At 46.1% G+C, this 10,944-nt stretch overlaps 1 protein-coding gene across 1 annotated transcript; it reads left to right on the top strand.

Moving 5' to 3' along the window:
* The first annotated feature begins 8,065 nt into the window (after positions 1 to 8,065).
* Positions 8,066 to 9,094, top strand: LOC140905078 (olfactory receptor 52R1-like). The gene has a single exon (XM_073327693.1). The coding sequence runs from the start codon at positions 8,066 to 8,068 to the stop codon at positions 9,092 to 9,094; it is 1,029 nt and encodes a 342-aa protein (XP_073183794.1).
* The last annotated feature ends 1,850 nt before the right edge of the window (positions 9,095 to 10,944 follow it).

The raw sequence follows: 10,944 nt of genomic DNA, 5'->3' as shown, positions 1-10,944 counted from the left end.
GATGGGTAGCAGGAAAAACACTCTTTCATTTTCCTTTGCTCTGTACCTCAACTTGCTTTTCTCCTGTGGTACAGAGGAGAACGTCGTCTTTTTCAGTACACGGTTGTATGTCTTATATAAAAATACAAAATTAGATCTCAGGGAGCTCTAATTTGATAGATATATTGTTGTGACACTCTGTACCCCAAAGCAACACCCTGGCACCTCCATATTAACTACTATTATATAATTGCAACAATTCTTGTACAAAATATGTCACCTCAGGTGTCTATGGAAAAGTTATGGTTTGCTGAATATGACTATCCTCTTTGTATCCATGTCTCATTATTGTATCTGAAGTTATGAATATTGATTATCTGCCTCTATTTCAAACCTGTTTGCTCCTGTGGTAGTTCCCACAAGGTAGTTTACGTCCAGTCTAGCCAGCACATTGTGACTAGACTATTCAAGTGGATGGCCCAACAGTGAAGACAAGGGTCCATGGAAAAAGTTTATCCCCACCTGATGGACTTTCCTGTGGATGTTCTAGCCAGGGTATGGGTTAGGCCCCGGCTATGACTCACTGAAGCATGAAAATTCATCTGACACTGGACTCCATCCTGTGCCTGTACTTTTCCAGTACTGTGCTGGGATCTTTCTTTGGGACAATGAAGTTCCCTCCACATGGCAGAAGCTATAAAAGGGAGAAGTGACATCACCACTTGGCCTCACTCCCCCCCCCCCCCGCCACAACTCAACACCTGAAAACACAATTAGAGGAAAAATTCTTTGAGGAGGGGCTCCCAGGCTGGCAAGGAGAAATCAAGGCATGTGTGTGGAATATTGGTGAACTGTTTGTACCATCAGGGTAAGACAATTCTTGAGTCAAATCCTGTCCAGTTTAGAGAACTCAGATTGTGATTTTGTAGATCCTACTGAATAGATAGTTGTTCGTTACTATGCTAATGAACCATCACACCAAGGGGAGAAGGTAATTCCTTGGGCTGGTAAGACACACAAAACAGGTGTGAAAGAGCTGCTTGGAGAAGACACACCTCTTAGCCCAGAGAGCACAGATCACAAACCGCTAGGAAAGCGGGGGTGGGCAAGGTCCCAGTGCTGGGAATCGAGATCAAAGAGAAAGACGGAGAGAGGGATGTTGGTGGATTTTTTGCATGGGCATAACCCTGAGATTGGGAAGCAGCTCCACAGAGGGCTAGCCAACATACAAAGTCCCCTTACATTATCATCTCACCAGACCCCGGCATAACAAGACCCTGAAGATGACCTTTGACTGAGATCCCTATTGAAGGAGACGCTGAGGGGAAAAGAAAACCAGTAACTAAACACATGTGAATGTTAAGGGAGGAGTTGAAAGGCACAATGAGTATTGAACAAACAAACTGTCCAAGCAGAAGGCATGGTTACAGTAGGCAAGTCAGGACTCCTGGGTTCTGTCTGTCATGCTCTGTGTGACCTTGGCAAGGTCACATCTCCTTTGCTTCAGTTTACCTATCTGTATAACGGGGATATGTTCAAAGTGATTTTCCTTTGCTAAGTATTTTGAAGATCCTTCAATGAAGGTGCTGCACGGTATGGTGATAGTTACTGATGAGAATTACTGGTCTCTGAGCCCTTAGCGACAGCCCCATGTGCCTGCAGAAAGTGCTCGTGTCTCCCCTCACGAATCTTTCTTTTAAGAACGGCCATACTGGGCTAGACCAAAGGTCCGTCTAGCCCAGTATCATGTCTTCCAACAGTGGCCAATGCCAGGTGCCCCAAAGGGAATAAACAGAACAGTTAATCACCAAGTGATCCATCCCCCATTGCCCATTCCCAGCTTCTGGCAAAGAGAGACTAGGGACACCATCCCAATCCATCCCGGCTAATAGCGAGGGATGGACCTATCCTCCATGAACTTACCTGGTTCTTTTTTTAAACCTGATCTCCAGATCTGTTTTGGAGATGAAGAAAAATTACAAAGCAGAGGGAGTAGAATATCCTACATCCGAGTCACTCACACCTTACTCTGAAGCATCTGGAGCCAGCCACTGTCAGAGACAGGATCCTGGGATAGGTACACATCCATGCATGTTTAGGAACTCAGAGCATCCTGGCTTTCACAGGTGCTGAACATCCAAAAGGCCCTAGAATCATAGAATCATAGAAGAATAGGGTTGGAAGTGACCTAGGTATTATCCCTAATTTTCTTACTCATCCAGCATAATTTTTAAATATACAATGATTCACAGAGCAGCCAATTCCTCTCTGAGTCAGCACAGAGCCCAAGAGTTCTCATCTCCCTTTGGGAAGGTCCCTTAATTACTGTTTACTCCTAAAGCTGGATGAAGAGTGCAGAAGCGCAGAGATGGAAAGAGAGTGATTGGCTCGAGTGTCTCCTGTGTCCAGCCTGTTTACACTGAGATGCCGCTTCACCATTAGAGGCTGAGCGAATCCCCCTGGGATTGCTCAGAGCTCTGTTATAACCAGCACACACCACTGTATCGGCTCTCGGCGTGAGATGTTGCTGCAGATGCTGGGGTGAGAGAGGTGTGGGACATGGATACGTGACAGGGATTCCCGGGGAAGACACTTCCGTCTCAGGATTCACAGGTACCATCTCTTCCTGAAGAGTTCACCTTCACCTTCAGTGGCACGGTGGATCCTTCAGGATGAAAGCTGTTAGTAGCTGTATAATACAAAGGCCAAACTCTGAAGCCCTGGCCCGTAGTTTAATCAGGCCCCACTGAAGCTAAACTATTCTTGGTGTAAGAACTGAATCGAAACCTTGGTGTAAGAACTGCTCGACAAGCCCAGTGCAGCAACATGGGCACGGTGGGAGGGAGAATACGTCTGGGGTCCTTTCTGCTCTGCACAGCCATTAAACATCCCAGGGCCTTTTTCACAGGGAATGAGTTTGCTCCAATATCATGGGCCAAAATGTCCCTTTCTGCTGATGGCCTCCAGCCCCAAGGCGGCTGGATTTCAGTGGCACGGTGGATCCTTCAGGATGAAAGGTGTTAGTAGATGGACAATACAAAGGCCAAATTTTGAGGCCCTGGCCCTTAGTTTAATCAGGCTCCACTGAGGCTAAACTTTTCTTGGTGTAAGAACTGAATCGAAACCTCAGGAGCCAGCTGTGTGTTCATGCACAGAGTCTGTCACCTCCTGCTCTTACATCTCAGGGCTCTGGCTGTTAATGGCTGGGGGGGTGAGGAGGGTATTACTTGACATAAGACCATAAGAACGGCCATACTGGGTCAGACCAAAGGTCCATTCAGCCCAGTATCCTGTCTACTGATAGTGGCCAGTGCCAGGTTCCCCAGAGGGAGTGAAATTAACAGGTAATGATCTAGTGATCTCTCTCCTGCCATCCATCTCCACCCTCTGACTCACAGAGGCTAGGGACACCATTCCTTACCCATCCTGGCTAATAGCCATTCATGGATTTAACCTCCATGAATTTATCCAGTTCTCTTTTAAACCCTGTTATAGTCCTAGCCTTCACAACCTCCTCAGGCAAGGAGTTCCACAGGTTGACTGTGCGCTGAGTGAAGAAGAACTTCCTTTTATTTGTTTTAAACCTGCTGCCCATTCATTTTATTTGGTGGCCCCTAGTTCTTATATTATGGGAACAAGTAAATAACTTTTCCTTATTCACTTTCTCCACATCACTCATGATTTTATAGACCTCTATCATATCCCCCCTTAGTCTCCTCTTTTCCAAGCTGAAAAGTCCTAGCCTCTTTAATCTCCCCTCATATGTGACCCGTTCCAACCCCCTATACATTTTAGTTGCCCTTCTCTGAACCTTTTCTAATGCCAGTATACCTTTTTTGAGATGAGGGGACCTCCTGTCTTTTATCTGCTGTAAAGCACAGAGGTTCTAACAGTCCTCACTGGAACAATTATAAGAATTTTTCAACGTGGGCAAGACATCTTCTCTCCTAGCTTCATTCGAGAAGGCAGCTGAACTGTTAGGTCTGAAACTTTGAAAAAAACAATTCATCTGGAAGCAGACACCCAGCATGGGAAATTTCAGACCAAACACTTCAAGTCTGGTAAACTTATAAGCCACTGAAAATGCAGTTTCCTAATGGAAGGTGTCAGACAGCCTTACCTAAGCATGGTGCCACCAGTACCACCTGCAACGGCCCATCCATTTGTAAATCCCGTTCAGCTAAGCTCCTTGCCCCCGTAATGTCTGTGGCAAGGAGTTCCACAGGCCAACTATGGATTACGTAAACAATTTTCTTTTATCAGAGTTCTATGTTCAGACTTTCAATGTAATGGAATGTTCTCTTGTTCGTGTGTTGTGAGACACAGTAAATATAGCTGCTTGATCTACTTTCTTTATTGATAGATTCATAGGATATAAAGCCAGAAGGGACCATTTGATCATCCAGCCTGACCTGCTGTATAACACAGGCCATTACATTTCACACAGTTTTCTCTGCATTGAGCTCCATAACTTGTGTTTGACTAAGGCCTTGTCTGCTGTAGGATTTTACATCGTAGAATCATAGAGCCACAGGGTGAGAAGAGACCGCAAGGTTCATCTAGTCTAACCCCTGCCGAGATGCAGAATGTGTTCTGTCTAAACCATTCCAGACAGATGGCTCTCCAGCCTCCTTTGGAAAACCTCCAGTGAAGGAGCTTCCACAACCTCCCGAGGTGTCTGCTCCATTGTTCTCCTGTTCTTACCGTTAGGAATTTTTTCCTGAGATTTAAATCTTCTCTAAATCTACTCTGCTGTACTTTGAACCCGTTGCCTCTTGTCCTGCCCTCAGTGGCAAGAGAGAACATTTTTTCTCCATCTTTTTTGTGGCAGCCTTCCTTTCAAGTATCTGAAAACCGCTGGCATGTCCCCCCTTTATTTCCTCTTCTCCAAGGTAAATATATCCAGTTGCTTCAGCCTTTGCTCATGAGGCTTGCATTCCAGCCCTCGAATCCTCTTTGTCTCTCAACTCTGGATCCTTTCGAGTTTCTCTACATCCTCCATATGGTTTGGTGGCCAACACTGGACACAGTACTCAACTGTGGCCTAACCATTGCCGAGAGGAGCGGTATAATCATCTCCTGTGACTCGCATGCTCTGCCTGTGTTAACGCAACCTAACACTGCATTTGCATCTATTTTTCTGCAATAGTAAAAACATCCACACCTCTGAGAGATATCACTTTATCATCCTAACCCCGGTGTAGACAGCATGAGGTTGAACGAAGAATTCTTCCACCGACCCAGCTCCCACCTCTTGGGAAGTGGATTACCTGCACTTTTGGGAGAACCCCCATTGTCGGTGTCAGCAGTGTTTACACTGAAGCACCCGAGCAGCGATGCTGTAACATTTTAAGTGCAGACAAGCCCTTAAGCAGATCTTCAAGAGAAGCACCCAGTCTGGATCTGCAGCCATGGGGAGTTGTAGAATCCACCACTTCCCTTCGTCCGATGAAGTGAGCTGTAGCTCACGAAAGCTTATGCTCAAATAACTTGGTTAGTCTCTAAAGTGCCACAAGTCCTTCTTTCCTTCCCTTCGTAGTGTGTCCCAATGGTTAATCACCCGGAGTGCTAAAATTTTGGCCTTTTTTTCCAGCTGGATTTTGTCTGGCTTCAGCTTCCAACTCCTGGGTCCTGCTCTGCCTTTCTCTGCTAGATTACAGAGTGCATTATTACTCACAGATTTCTACCCATGGAAATCTCCCCTTGATCATCTTTTTGATAAGATAAATAGATGAAGCTCTTTAAGTCTCTCACTGTCAGGCATTTTCTCCAGCCTCTAAACATTTTTGTGGCCCTTTTCTGTACCCTCTCCAATTTTTCAACATCTCCTTTTAGAATGTGGACCCCAGAACTGGATACAGTTGGTTTCACCAATGCCATGTGCAGAGGTAAAATCCTTCCCCTGCTCCAACTCACGTCTCCCTGGTTTATGCATCCAAGGATCGCATCAGTCCTCTTGGCTACAGCATCACACTTGGAGCTCACAATGAGCTGGGTGTCCAGAATGACCTTAAATCCTTTTCAGGGTCCCTGCGTTCAATAATACAGTGCCCTAGTCTGTGGGTCGGGCCTGCATTTCCTGTTCTAAGAGGATAACTTTGCATTTGTCTGTATTAAAACATTTTCTTTCCATGGGCCCACCTCACCAAACGCTCCAGATCAATTGTTATGCCTGCCCCGGGCCCCTCATTGTAATCACTCCGCCAATCTGTGGGTCATCCTCAAATTTCATTTGCAGTGATTTTCCATTTCCTTCCAAACCATTGATGAATGGAATCAAGTTTCTTTGGCAAGCCTTCTTTTCCATAAACCCTCTTGTTCACGGACATTAATTATATTCCCAGCCTTTTTTTTTACTCTAATCCCAGACCAGCTTTTCCATTGTTTCCTAACCTTGTCAAATCTTTTTAAAAAACTTTCTCTTTCCTTTTTTGAATAATTTAGTTTTAACACAGTACTGTCCTGTTGTTCCTTTCTTTTTTTTTTTTTTTTTTTTGGCTCTGCTCCTGTCTGATTGCGTACTTCTGGTTCCAACTGAGATGTGTGGTTGATCGGTCAGTTCTTAACCCGGTGTTTGTAACTCTAAGGTTCTGTTGTAGATGCTGTTTATCATCCCCTTTGACGGCTAATGGACTGGAAAGTATTTAATCATCTTAGGTGATATGAGTACATCATACCGCTTCTTTCCAAATGTAGAACAAAAAATAGGTATTGAACACATCTACCTTTTCTGCAGCATTAACAAGTTTCCTTTCTCTCTCCAGGAATTGGCCTAAACCTTTTCTAGGAGTTCTTTTGTTCTTAATATACTTAATTATCTTCTTTTTGTGATCCTTAGCCCTGCCAAGCATGGGTTTTTCCCTGATGTCTCTAATGTCCCTTATCAGTGTTCATAACTTCCAATTTGTATTGCTTGCTGTCTATGTCCCTGTTTCCCATCTGTTATATATTGCTTTCCCCACCCTGAACAGCTGCCTTCAGTTTGTCACTAAACCAGGTTTTTAGCCAAAGTTGTCCATTTCCTTGACTTTGGAATTGTGGCTTTCTAGTTATCTAATAACCACTTCCAATAAAATTTCCTCTTTTCCTTCCCAGTTTTCTGTCTAAATTATTCCTCCCAATCTGATTTTCTCATAATTTGCCTCAAATTTGGGGAATTAGCCCCTTTGAAACACTAAGTGTCTATCAATATTACTGGTTGGGAACTGTTCTCTGTTTGTCCATTGGAATCTAATCAGATCCACTGTTTATTTTCCTCTCCTCTATCATATACCCCCTTAGTTGCCTCTTCTCTAAACTAAACAGTCCCAGACTTTTCAGACTGTCTACATATGGCAGCCTCTCCCATTCTCGTAGCCTGTCTTGTCCTGAAAATCCCCTTTCTATCTGCTATGTCCTTTATAGAGACTGGGTGACCAAAACTGAGCACTTGTCCAGAGCAGGTTATTCTCCATCCCATTGCTTAGGTATGAGAACATTGTCTCTCTTTTCACCACTACTGCAAAGGAACAGGGGTTTCCGTGGAGCTTCTATCAATGACACCCAGGTCTTTTCCCTGACGTTTGTTCTAGTTGGGATGTTTCCACATGTACATGCTCTGCAAAGCTTTGTTTTTTTTTCCAGACTTAGATTTTGAGCAACCGGATAAATAGGAATCTCCCCACAGCATGGGCTCTCTAGCCTGGGATTCATTGCATTAAGGAACAATTATGGATAGCCAGTACCCACACTCCGGTTTCCTGCTGGTGCCTATTAAGGATTCCCACACCACAATGTGTCAGAATTATTGATGCATGGGGCACCATGAAACATGGAATTGGATTTGGAGAGTCAGTGTTTCATAATTCATTTTTCTGAATAATGAAAACATTATTTTTAGTGTGTGAAGGGCAACAAATCTGCTTCACCTATGAGAACAGTCCCCAGTACTGCATGTAGTGTCTAATATTAACACTGTCTCTCCATCAGGCATTTGTACTGTGACCATCACCCTAGAGCCTGGGCACATACAGGAAGTCTGGTGAATGTATGGTACGTGCAGGAGACACCATTCTGCCTCAGAGCTGGACACCTTCTCCCCTACTCCATGTCAGATTCCAACACAACTCACTTCACCAACCCCTCCACCTTCATCCTGCTGGGCATTCCTGGCCTGGAGGCAGCCCACGTCTGGATCTCCATCCCCTTCTGTGCCATGTACGCCATAGCTGTCTTGGGGAACTTCACCATCCTGTTCATAGTGAAGAGAAAGCCGAGCCTCCATGGGCCCATGTACTATTTCCTCTGCATGCTGGCCGTCACCGACCTGGTCCTGTCTACATCCATCCTCCCCAAAACGCTGAGCATCTTCTGGTTCAATTCCAGGGAAATAGATTTCAGTGCCTGCCTCACCCAGATGTACTTCCTTCACTGCTTTTTTGTGGTGGAGACTGGGATCTTTGTGGCCATGGCCTTGGATCGCTACGTGGCCATCTGCCATCCCCTGAGGCATTCCACCATCCTGACAAACCCTGTGGTGGCCAAGATCGGCCTGGCCGTGGTGCTGCGCGGTGGCATGCTCACACTGCCCTCGATCCTCCTGGCGAGGCAGTGGCCATATTGCGGAACCAACATCATCCCCCACACGCACTGCGAACACTTGGCTGTGGTGAAGCTGGCCTGCGCCAACACCCACGTCAGTAACTACTACGGCCTCTTTGTGGTATTCTGTGTGATGGGTCTGGATGTGATTTTTATCACCGTGTCCTATACCCAGATCATCAGGGCCATCTTCAGCCTCCCCACGAAGGACGCCTGGCTCAAGATTTTTGGAACCTGCAGCTCCCACCTCTCTGCCATCTTAGCCTTTTACATCCCTGGTCTCTTCTCTTTCCTCATGTACCATTCTGGCCTCAATTTGCCCCTGCATTTCCACATTCTCATTGCCAATATGTACCTCCTGGTGCCCCCCATGATAAACCCCATCATCTACGGGGTGAGGACCAAACAGAACCGGGACAGGCTTCTCCGGCTCATTACCCATAAAGGAACTAATTTTTTCTCTTTCTGCTTTGGCTCTCAGACCAAGTTCCATGCAGATCTGGGTGGTGAGCTGGTGCTGGGCCCTTTTCCCTGAATCACTTCCTGGTCAGTGAGAGACATTAAATAATTTCCTGATCTTAGTGTGCTTTGTCAGCGTGACAAACTGGGGAATCGGTCTGTGTACAACTCACTAACTCATAAGGTTGCCCCCTTTCTAATTTCTGGTAACTGGACCCCTGAGGTCCTGCCCCCTGCCCTGCCTCTTCCTCCAATGCCCAACTTCTGCTCTGCATCTCATCTCAAGGCTCCACCCACTTCTGCGCTTTTCCCCGCAAGGCGCTGACCCTCTCGCTTGCGCCTCTTCTCCACCCGTCACTCGCTGAGTCTCCCCCACCAGCTGAGTTCCCTCTGCTCTGGGGCTGAGACAGGATCTGCTGCAGCCTGACAAGGAGCCTGCAGTGAGTGCAGGAAGCACGCAGTGCTGGGCTCATCAAGCCAGTCGGGAGTGGGGAGGGAAGCCAAGAAGCCGTATAAAAGCAGCTGAGGGTTGGGAGCAGGGTTGATTGGCAGGTGGGTGAGATTGTGCATCATACAGCTTGTAGGCCCTGAAGCTTGATTACAAAGTCCTGAGGGAAGAGACCGTTCTGTGACTTATTTCTTTAGCTTTCAGATCCCTTTTGTTCCTCCTGGCCGGGAGCCTGTAGCAGGCAGGATCCATGCAATGGTTATGGGCTGGGACCCCATTGCCCTGAGCCAGGCCTTGGGGTCCAGGCAAAGGATCAGTTTTGAAGATAGGTGGATAACAGCTAAGAAAGGCAGAAGGATCAGCCCCTGCATTAGCTGGGAAGGCAGGATGCTGGGCAGAGGCCGAGGTGATGTTGGTAGCTCACAGGGAGGGAGATAAACGGCACACCTGCCATTAGCCAGCTATTTACACACATACGCAGCACCTTCTCTGGAACTATAGGGCACCCATTGCCCAGGGGCTGAAGCTGAGCTTTGAAGCTGAGTCTAACATTGACTCTTCCTGACGCTTTTGATCATTACATCTAGAAGCTCTTTATCTAGACTGCTAGCAGTATTATCCCCGTGTTATGGACTGACTGAGCCACACAGTGGTAAAGTGGTTTACCCAAGGCCACACAGTGACTCGGCGGTAGGGCTGAGAATAGGAACCAGGAGTCCTGACCCCTCCAACACCACTGCTCTGGCCATAAACTGGCACTGGTCTTCTGATCCCAGTATGTCGCCATTAATCATAACTTCACACAAAGATGATACATGCATATAAACAGGATAGTCATACTTAGCAAATCAGAACTTTCCCATTGACATCTGACCGGACATACTGTGTACAATTTTGTTGCAATTGCATAACTGTAGGAGCAACAGTGATTTCTTAGGAATGTGTATCTCTGCAATATCGGCCCTGTTCTTGCCAGATTCTGTGAGCAGGTCCTGCTGTGACGTTATTGACATAAACGATGACTGTATAGATCATTGTTCAACCACTGTTATATATTTGCAGCAAATATTGTACAAACGTCATCATGTGAGGTGTCTATGAAAAGGTTATGATTTGCTGGTTATGTTTATGTGATCTGTATATGTGTAACATTTTTGTCATTGAAATTTTGAATATTGGCTATGTACTCGTATCTCAATGTGTATTGACTATAAGTAGCCTCAGTGAAGCATTTGCTCTTGAGAAAGGACTATTCCCAATAAGTGCCCAATCAAGAAACACTTAACTGACAATTTCAGAGTTTTTTGAGGGTGGGGGTGTGTGTGTGAGAAAACCTGGATCTGTGCTGGAAATGGCCCACCTTGATTATCATGCACATTGTAGGGAGAGTGGTCACTTTGGATGAGCTATTACCAGCAGGATAGTGAGTTTGTGTGTGTGGTTTTTGGGAGGGGGGTGAGGGGGTGAGAGAACCTGGA

This window comes from Lepidochelys kempii, chromosome 1 (assembly GCF_965140265.1).
Source record: "Lepidochelys kempii isolate rLepKem1 chromosome 1, rLepKem1.hap2, whole genome shotgun sequence".
In the NCBI taxonomy this organism is placed as follows: domain Eukaryota; kingdom Metazoa; phylum Chordata; order Testudines; family Cheloniidae; genus Lepidochelys; species Lepidochelys kempii.
Note: the sequence above shows the minus strand (reverse complement) of the source record. Positions and strands in the feature narration are given on the sequence as shown.

Bases quoted from the DNA above. Each gene is read 5' to 3' on its own strand.
- LOC140905078 (XM_073327693.1), top strand. From the start codon at position 8,066: ATGTCAGATTCCAACACAACTCACTTCACCAACCCCTCCACCTTCATC.